This window comes from Condylura cristata, unplaced genomic scaffold, assembly GCF_000260355.1.
Source record: "Condylura cristata isolate star-nosed mole 26May11 unplaced genomic scaffold, ConCri1.0 scaffold00005, whole genome shotgun sequence".
Lineage (NCBI taxonomy): Eukaryota > Metazoa > Chordata > Mammalia > Eulipotyphla > Talpidae > Condylura > Condylura cristata.
In genome coordinates this window covers 67,936,807-67,946,728 of record NW_004567106.1, presented here as the reverse complement: position 1 = coordinate 67,946,728, position 9,922 = coordinate 67,936,807, and the positions used below count along the sequence as shown (strand labels likewise).

The 9,922-nt window shown below is 53.9% G+C and overlaps 1 protein-coding gene across 3 annotated transcripts in view; it reads right to left on the bottom strand.

Annotated features, from left to right (window-relative positions):
* Positions 1 to 9,922, bottom strand: part of AGK (acylglycerol kinase) — a 63,625-nt gene continuing 53,703 nt past the window's right edge. For 2 of the 3 annotated variants that reach the window (XM_012720848.1, XM_012720849.1), the window contains exons 12-16: positions 7,335 to 7,482; positions 6,854 to 6,951; positions 4,026 to 4,096; positions 2,317 to 2,401; positions 1 to 682 (exon numbers count right to left, since the gene is read on the bottom strand). In XM_012720848.1, coding sequence (XP_012576302.1) covers positions 545 to 682; positions 2,317 to 2,401; positions 4,026 to 4,096; positions 6,854 to 6,951; positions 7,335 to 7,482 — 540 coding nt within the window. In that variant the 3' untranslated portion in view covers positions 1 to 544. Of the gene's footprint in view, positions 683 to 703; positions 1,108 to 2,316; positions 2,402 to 4,025; positions 4,097 to 6,853; positions 6,952 to 7,334; positions 7,483 to 9,922 lie in introns of those variants that run through there. The other variant, XM_012720850.1, reaches the window with a different exon arrangement.

Genomic DNA, 9,922 nt, shown 5'->3' with positions numbered 1-9,922 from the left:
AAAGGAACGATGTAACAGTTTTATTTTAAAACACCAATATTTACACGACACCAGAAAGTACGTACTTCGGCAACTCTTCCTTCCCACTGAAAATGTTAGATGCAGCTCACACGGGGTGGGGGCGGGGCACTTGAGTCTTCAAAGCACTTTCCCACTGTCCCCGGGCCCTGTATGGACTGCGGGTGCTGTCTGTCCAGAGAGGGTGGAGACTCGGGGAGAGACGGTGCTTCCTTGTTCGGATGCAGCTTGCCGAGCTCCAACCCTGGTTGGACCCCAGGTGCTTCGGCTGAACACGCACCGCCGTGAGGAAGCACAGATCTCCATACAGCACTTCCGCCACAGCTGACGGGACAGCGTCGCACTGACGGTTCGAAGGGAGGACAGAAAGGCAGGAAAGAGCTCCCGAGGTGGCAGGCCCTCCCTGCGCGGCCTAGGCTGGCGGAGACCCAAGCAGGCAGGGACAAGGGCTGTGGGGTGCTGCCCCGGGGGAGGCAGCCTCGGTCCCCGTGTCCCGCGGGAGCAGATAAAGTGCAGGCGGGGCCGCTCACGGGGCTGGAGGCTGCAGCAGCTGTGCTCTCTTCCTCGGGTCACAGAAGAACTGCAGCTTCCGCGGGAGCAGCCTCACCTCCACGGCCATCGCTTCGTACTCCTCGCTGTCGATGCTGAAGGAGCCCTCGGTGCCCTGCGGAGGGGAGGGGCTCAGGCAGCCGCCGCAGGGGTCCTCGCCGCTGCTCTGAGCAGCCCAGTGGACCAGCCGTGAAAAAGCTTTTAATTTTTTTGCCTTTGAACAGCAAGGTGGTAATTTCCAAATAGTTAAGACGGGGAGCCTGCCGTTTTTCCAAAGGGCAGACACAATGTTACGCGGCCTTGCCAGCCCTGCCCTTTCTCGAGGGAACAGAGACAAAGGCCGGCGCGGCACGTCGCTGGCCTTCTACCCCCCATCAGCAGCATGTGATGTGGAGGCGTCTGTCATACCTGCAGTCCTCCTCACAGTGTAATGGCCACCGGGCTGCAGGCGCCATTGGTACGCCCTTTCCACTCACATAGGGTGTTGTATTCAGCTTGGCATTTTGTAGTACAGAAAACCTAGTGCCATCCTGAAAACACCTTCATAAAAAGTGAAGGCAAATTTCACTATGAACACCTGTCTTAGGACAAACACGTGGACTACCTCGAACGAAGCAGCTCCTGCGCTGGGGCCTCCCTGTGTCCCGGGGCTAACGTCTCAGTGCTATGAAGCATGTGCCAGCCGCTGTGGCCTGAGCTCGACCCCCGGCCAGGGAGCTGACCCATATGGCGCAGCAGACCTCTCTGGGCTCCCCGCTGCTCCCCACTCTGTCTCTGTTGAGATCTCTTACCCCTCACGCCTCTGGCTTGCACCCCAGCTCTTGTGTGCATAAATTAAAAAAAAAGCCAGCGCCTGCACTGTGAAGGGTGAGATAGCCCACGTGATGTGCTACCTGGGAGCTGCACAGAACGCACACCGGAAACCAGCGCCCCGCTGCAAGGGGCACGAGAGCTCAGGGGGGCCGCAGCGCCACGCAGCAGGGAATCGAGGAGCCGCCGCACGGTGAGAGAAAAGGGGCCTCTTAAACGGTTGGGGGGTGCAGATGAATCCAGCTCCTACGGAAACTGGGGCGAAGGTGCCACAAACCACTACACTGGATATCCCACGGCTCCGGCCTTCCCACCCTCAGCACACAGACGCGGAGGAATGCCCGCGCCCGGCCAGAGCAGTACGGCCTGCACCGGAGCAAGCCAAGGGCCCAGAGCCGGGGCAGAGTACGGCTGGCGTACAGGCACAGCGGGATGCTACGCAGATGAACTCCACCAACTCCAACAGCTCGGGTGGGGCTCCAGGGGACTACGCCATGCACAGAAAGTCAGGAGGAGAGACAAATACCAGCAGGCTCCACGCATGCTGGAGTTGAAAGAAGCAAAAATACAGCAGAAAACAGTAAACCAAAACAAACCCCAGCAACCCGCTGCAGGAGGGCGCTTGGGGGGATGATGGATGCTTTAGCAGTATGTTAACATGGACCCCTAAATCAGTAACCAACGTTACCTCAAAAAAGAAAATGGTGGGTCAAAAGCATTTGCCAAGTAGAGGATTCTGTTATAAGTCGCCGCCCTTTGCATAATTTTCACGAGGGGAAACCAAAGCTCTCATGTGAGCGAAACCTAATGATCCCTTACTGGGTACCACGGCCCTAGACCCGAAGCCTTCTGAGAAGCGATCCTGTCATCTCCTGCCTCCCTCTGTAACCCCAGACCTGGCATCTTGGGGGCTGGGGGGCAGGCGCAGTGCTGGCTCACCTCAGGAAGCAGCAGTGTGCACTGGCTGGCGTGGAGACACTCTGCGCCTGCGGCGTGCAGCTCGGGGTCTCTCACCTTCTTACTTCTGTGGGCACAAGGGAAAGGCGAGTTTGGAAACCGGTGCTGACAGCGCCCCAGCCTGTCGGTCAGCGGGCTCCTCCACGTTTGACCCGCGGACCAGGCGGCACCGTGGTGCGAGTCACCCGCACACCGCGACTCAGGCACAGTGGCATGTTCCTGAGCGAGCTTCTGTGCTGTGCAGTGACTCTGCAGTCTTTTTATCTGTAAGTAGTTCCATATGTACCTAGCTCTTGGGCTGTTAAATATCCTAAATTTAAACATCAGAATGAAATTAAATTTTTGGGGAACGAACACAGTCAACTTTTGTACTGGTACTTGGAGGCAGTTTGACTAAATGGACAAAAAGCATTTAACATTTTCAAAATGTACAGGCAAGTGGGAAAGACCTATCTGGATTTTCTTTAAAAATTTCTTTAAATAAAAACTAGCAACCCCCCCTTCCACGCCTATATACCTGTTCCAGCTCTAGTCATGGCTGTGTAGGAGGAAAATTAACTCCTTTATCATTACTTGCCAACAGTAATTCTCTGGTAAATGAAGCTCACACCCTGTTCTAGGGCAGCTCGCGTGTCTGCAGACACCCTGGGAACCGCTGTTCCCAGAGCTGCTTCCTACAGGAAGAGGAAGCGGCCACTGGCAATTTCAGTGGCCCCCACCTTCCGCAGTGTGACTGAGTTTCTTCTGGCTGTCCATATTATGAATGAGACTCAAATTTAGCTAGTCCAGGGTACAGTCACCCACGCTGTTAAGAGCTGAAGGGCGTGGCTTTTCCCTCCTTCCCTGGACTACAGCTATAGCCCGTCAATCAAAGGCCAGAGTCCTCTCTCCGCTTCTGAGGAGCCCGTACGGAAAGCGAGAACCACACAAACTAAGCGAAGACCTTTTGCTGCTGTGCCAGTGACTCAGTTGCCAAGGAGACCGGGCGCTACCACAGATGCTGGATCTGTCCCTGGGCGCCAGGGGGCGCTCCGGACACAGCGCGAGCGCCCAGGCTTCCGGTTGACATGGCAACACGCCGCAGAGGCTCCGAGGCTGCGGAGGATCACAAGCCTCTGAACCAATCAAACGCTGGCCAGGTGAGGCTGACCCAATGGGGGCTTGGCAGGATGCTTGCTCACTGAAGGGGCTTGGAAGGCCTGGAAAACGTCCAAGATTCTCAATAATGTTTTAGGTTTTTAACGGACTCCTTGGGAACTGGACGAGGTGACTGACATGAACACATACTGTGCAGTGCATCGCATTATACAAAGGCTTTTCCCACGCAACCTCATTTCACACTCAAAATCCTGGTAGAGGAGATAATGCCAAGGAAAAGGGTTCAGAAATGGCAACTAAAGAACTTGCCCAAGTTATGAGGTCAGTAAGTGATAGAATCAAGATTTTCATCCAGAATTTTGATCCTGAAGCCAAAATTCTTACAGCATGCTGTGAATGCTTTCATTGCATGGAAAGGCAGACACTGCTCTCCACACTGCTCTCCCCACCACTAACGGATAGGCTGGAGGCGGGGCGCTGCACAGATAAAGGGGTGCAGGCCTCCCTGCGGCACTCTGGCCTCAGAGTGCTTGGAAGTCAAATTGAGGAAAGAAGGACGAGAACATGGCTCCTACAAACGCCAGCGCACTTACCCTATCATTATAAAGTCTCCTTTGCTGACAGTGTCTGGTTCGATGCAGATGTTCATGAAGTCTTCCTTGCTCTAAAAAGGTTAGGAAGATGCACGTTAATGCTCCCGCTTTTGGCTGAGGGGCCTGTTGTCCCTCCGGGCCCCGCAGATCCGTATTCTGAAGCTGTATTATGCCGTACACTGGACTACCAGCCACTTAATCCCGGCCACCTTCAGCCCTTTTGTTTCTGCTTTTACATTAAGATGCCACTGGGCCCGGTACAGTACCCGTGCGGGTAAGGAGAAACACTGGCGCGCACAGGCCGTGGGCTGTGCCGGGAGCCTGCTGCCCGCGGGGCGGGGCGGGGCGCTCACTCAGTAGGTGCCTGGACAACCACCGGCTTTCTGTGTGGGAAGAGGATAAAGCTGGGCCTGCCTCCACCATTCGCAAATTCCAATTGTAGGTGGGAGTATATATCTTTAAAATAAAAGTGGGATCAGTGGATACAAGTCATTTAAACCTGGTCTTTCATTTAACATTTAGCAACATCCTTCAATATCAATAGATAAGATTTTAAATTCACATACAAGGTGTATTTACATCAGTCCCCTGATCAGTGTCCTCCACTACTTTGTTAGCAGACAGTGAACACGGCTGTACAGGAGACGCTACTTTCCGAGACTCCCACTGAGTGCTTAGATGCTAAATGACCATTCTGAGCTTCTGGGGTCGGCTTCATTGTCTTTGAACATCGCATTGCACCTGCTTTTGTTTTTACAAGACGGTGTGGAGAAAAGCAAATGAACGTGCCGCTGCGGGAGACAAGCAGCTGGCCGAGAGGTGAACAGCACGGGCACTGGACGCGCCATGGTGCCCTGCGAGCGCTCGCGCACTGCGTCCGGCCCACTGGCTGGTTTTCAATCATCACAGCAAGTACAGGGTTAAATGCAGGCAACACCTACTAACAGCTACTGGGTAAAAGAAGATGGATAATTAGAAATCTTACCTCTTTAAATTCCTCTGAACAGTGTTTTCTTTAACCTTACTGTATTCACTGCACAGGGTTTTCAGAATTCCATTATGGGAGGGAGGGAGCAACTGTCTTACTTGATGTACTTGTCTAAGATAAATAAATACCCAGAAATATACTGAGTAGGGCCAGGAGTCTGCTCACTTTCCAGACGCTTCACACACAACGCTGAGACACGCTGAGAAAGGGTGCTGACTTGTATCCCCAAAGGGGAAGGGCGCACTCCCCCCCAAGCCACCACCAGCACTGCTGAACATATGACAATGTGGTAGTCACTGCTTTAACTCGCGTTTCTCTGATGGCGAAAGCTTTTGTTTCCTTACCTAGAAAATGCAGACAGAAGTTCTATTGATCTCCTAGTAACGGTAGTAGGAAGTGAGATTCTAGAAAATCCTTAGGACAGGGCCTCGCCTGCGGCTCATTCTCTGCAAACTTCTATCTTATTTTTCATGTTAATTTCCTTTGTGATTTTCTAGCCCTAACGCTTTCCTGAGGTGTATTACCCCACTGCCCATTTCTTACGATTTACCCCTAAGTTCCTTACAAAGGAAAGCTATTAACTCCTGGCCTAACATTTCTCCCAATTTGTCACTAAAAATCTGCACAAGTAGCCAAATCTACCAACATGACTTTCACCTCAGCTGCGGGGCTAAGAAAGGCCTGTCCCGTCCGCGCTCATACTGCTGATCAGATTTCCCTGCCATGCTTCAGAGGCTTCATGTATTTACATTTAACTGTTTCATCCAAATGTAACTAAACAGAAGGGAGCTGTGCTATCCACAAGGGATGAGATGGACGTGAATTAATAATGGGATTCAGCACCCTGAGTATTACTAGCGGGGTCGCGGTCAAGCCTCCCCCGCGCTCCCCTCCCCACATCCCAGTCCAGCCGCCCCTGCCGCCAGCCCGTGGGCGTGGCCGGTTAGGGACACACTTCCTGTGGCACTGTCGTTTATTACGGTTTCTCCTGTACCATTCTGGCTTTCCGACCACACGGTTTTTCGTAAGCAACCTGCCTGCACCGAGGCCTGGGCACAGCGCGGACAGGGGAGGACGGCGACTGTGCTATGGACACTGGCACTTGAGCTCCACAGAGGACAAGCTAGTCTACTGTTGTTTTTCTTCCAGTCACTTAAAAATGCAAGTTAGCTCTCAGCCTGCGGATGTACAGAAGCAAGGGCCACCCAGCGTGCCACGGTCCGCTCGCTGGGTTTCCGTGTGTCTAGAGCAGCAGCCACAGTGGAGCCTGCGGCAAGAGTGGGAACTTGTGTCTGCCCGCCAACGCTGTGACCACCTGGCCACTGCCCTCACAATGTGATCGAAGATAGGAGTTTTTGACTCCATTCTAGTTGATTTAAATCAAAACGGCCAGGTGTGACCAGTGGCGATGGCAGTGGACAGGGCACGTCAATAGCCCAGAGCCAAAAATGACTGTCGCTCTCGGTCTACAGGCGCCGATGCACACGGATACACACGTTTCCCCTGGGCAGACGCTGTGTGACATGCCTGACGCTGTCGCAGGACAGTGGACATTACTCAGGGAAAGGTGCCCGATGTGTCCCGCCTGTGCCTGCTTCTAAAGCCCTCACTTCCGAGGGCAGGGCCGTGGGGGCGGCTACTCCACAGCTCCCAGAACCAGGGCCCGGTGCCGCGGGCCACTCTGTCTTCTCATTGCTATCACCCCTCAGGGCACACTGCGCCCCGTTTGCTGATCCTTTCCTACCCCACAGGGTGAAAACAAAACAGTGAATCAGCGGGGAAGTGTGCAGTCCGCGTCCCTTTTCCCAGACACAAGCGTTTTTCTAATGAGAACACTAACCGTTAGGTCAAGCTGACTGTTCCGCGTGGTGATGGACAGTTCGATGGTGGACAGCTCCACTTCCTTCCAGTCCTCCGGCCTCACCTTCTGGGAGAGGGCTGTGTGAAGGCACGAGGTGCAGGTCAGTCTTGCCCATGGTCACCTCACGCCATGAGGTCGGCCTCCAGCTGCTCAGAGTGGCCCCTGAGCGCCTCTGGACTGGGCCACCGAGCTGTGTTCCTACTGCCCACACGCACGGAGAGCACGGGCCCAAAATGGAACCTCGCTGCCTGGGACAGCCTCACCGGAGCGCCCCAGTCACACGAGGTCCAAGACACAAAGCAGGAGCCCTGCGCCAGAGCCGTACGGGCTGCCCCGCTCCCGGGCCCCCTGTGCTGGTCTGAGGGGCGCCGGGCCTGAACTCGGTGTCCTCAAAGGCCGCCCGCTCTAGTTGAGACTGTGGGGGAGGGCACGCTGTCCGTCCCGGGTCCCCGCTGCTCACCATCCTGGGGCTGGGCCCAGTAGGACGCAAGCCTGCGCAGGATCCTCCTGTACAGGGAGGGCCTCGGGGGGGTCTCCGCTGCTCCGCTGGGGGGTCTCTCCATAGGCCCCGTGTACGAAATGGAGGCCTGGTGCGTCTGCGGCCAGTCCTGTCAGCGAGACGAGAAAGCTGGTCATGCACGCCTGGCCCCTAACTCGGGAGCTCCTCGCTGCAAACTCAGTATCCACCTCAGTCCTAGAAAGCGCCCGGTCGCTCCTCCCTGTTGGCGTTATCTCTAGTTTGGAGCACAGATCCTCCACTTCTCCTTTCTTACTAAACGCCTCTCCAGCAAGCCATGAGCTTAGCGGCTGCAGCCCCCAACAGTCCCCGTAACGGAGGACAGAAAGGGAACAAAGTGGGCTCATCCCACGACCCGCGTATCTTTGGCTCGCAGCGGGTGACACGAGATGGAACTGATAAACTGCGCTCAGCACCTACTCACGAGCGCCGCACGCTGCAGAGGCCAGGGCGCTGTGGCAGCCCTTGTCCCTTGCAGCCTCAGCTCAGTGCTGCCTGGGGTTCGCCATTCTCACCCTGTGGTTTTCAGTGTCCCGGGGAGTCACAGCAAAGTCAAGGAGTGACTCAGTGACACCTTGCCTCTGCCCTCGACATCACCTCCACACGGCTGCCCATTTCGGTGGGCGCATCCTGCTCCTCACTGCTCCCCAGAACCACTCTATCTCAGCGGCTCTATCGACGTCCTATGACACCTTCATGTCCTCTGCCTGTCTCCGGGCACACCACTCTCCCGGAGTGCCCTGGGTGCCCGTAACACTGCTCACAGAATAGTGGTCGCAAGAGTCACGATGCTGACTCTCACTCCCCGACTCCTCCCTGAGTGCAGAAGGACCACTGGGGAGACCCTGGCCTCGCGGCCTCATTTCTAACAGGTGCAGTGGCTTCCTACTTCCCACCGAGAGCAATCAGGACATACTGAAGAACTTCCTTAACTCGTGAATTTGGTACATCTGAGCCTTTCCTTTACTGCTCTCCTGGCCCAAGGGAAAAGGATCCCTGTCCAAAGCTAGCCCACACCCTCTCACCACACTGTCTCTTCACCTCTTCCCATCCTTTTTTTCTTCTGCTTCACGTGGGCGACTATTCCTCTGGTGAGAAAAACAAGAAACTCCAGCGACACGTCCTTCTCACTGCTTTTCACCTTTTCCGGCTCCTTCCCTTCAGTCTGAAGCTTCCTGACTGCCTGGCTTCCCCTCACTGTCACCCTGCTCTCCTGTTTATTCTCTGGCTTGCTTCAGCCCCTCCCCCAGGAAGGGGACAACCCTCAGAGGTTGCCAAGGTCAGTGGACACCACTTTCCGTATTTGGACTCTTTGATGTTGTTGGAAATCCTCCTTGGAATGTGCTTCCATTTTCCAGTCCAGAGTCTCCTAGGTTTTCTCAGCTTGTCTCAGTTTCTTTTCTGACTGTTTATGTTCCTTGGGGCTGTCTCTGGCTACCTTGTCTCACTGTACCTTCATCAACCCCATGGTTTCAGCACCACTTCCGTAAGGCATGTAACTCTCTGCTCAATCCAGACCTAAACCACAGCCGCATCTCCTCCTGTCTGCCCCAGAGGTGTATTAAACTCAGTCGTTGCCCAGCTGAAATTGTTATCTTGGTCACAGATTTGATTTTACTCTAATATTATCAACGTTAATGAAAGGCTATAGTTATCCAAGTCTAGTCCTTCAAACCAGCTATGTGTGAATCCTGTGTTCTCCTTCCAACTGCTGAGGTTCTACCTCAGTATCTCTTCAGTCCATCCTTGTCATACTCACCGTTACTGTTTGCGTGTATACCTCGTTACCTCCACCAGGTGACTAACAACCTTCCATCTGATGTCTTTGCCCGACAATTTTCTTAAAATGCCAATCCGTCCATATCATTGCCCCACTAAAGCGCTTTCATTAAGCAAGTCAGATCTGCCAGTGCCCTCTCTAACCCCCACCCTCCTGCCATTTGACGGTACTGACCACAGTCACTATCCCTGCACCGTCCCACCCTCCACATGACTTCATACGTTCTCTCTAAGCGCACCGATTCCCTTTATCTAGATTTGCCTACTTCAAAATTGATCAAAGTGTCACCTTCCCTGGGAACTCTGCCCCGCTCGCCTGCCCAGGCTTCCTGTAGCGCTTGCCGATTCACTGGCACCCTGCACCCCACACGGCCCGCGTGAGCAGTCCTGAGGGCAGGGAATCTGTCCCATTTGACTCTGATTCCAGTGACATAGGCTGCCACACTACAGACAGTCAATAATTGTTTGCTGAGGAAACAATGGGGACAGCTTATACCCTTCAGAGTCCACAAATTACCATAAGTGCTTGCTTCTAAATGCACGCATTACCCCACCGATGAAATCACCTCATGGAGCAGTAGTAATAATAATGCATTTTACTAGTAAGGTTTGAATCAGCTGTAGAAAGTACTAGCCCTCCCCAAGTTGATTTGAATAATCATGTAGATTGATCTAGCATATTAGTGGCTTATTTTTACATTTAATTCTTCAATCAAACTGAAGTTTTATTTGGAGGAAGGGAACTATGTTTT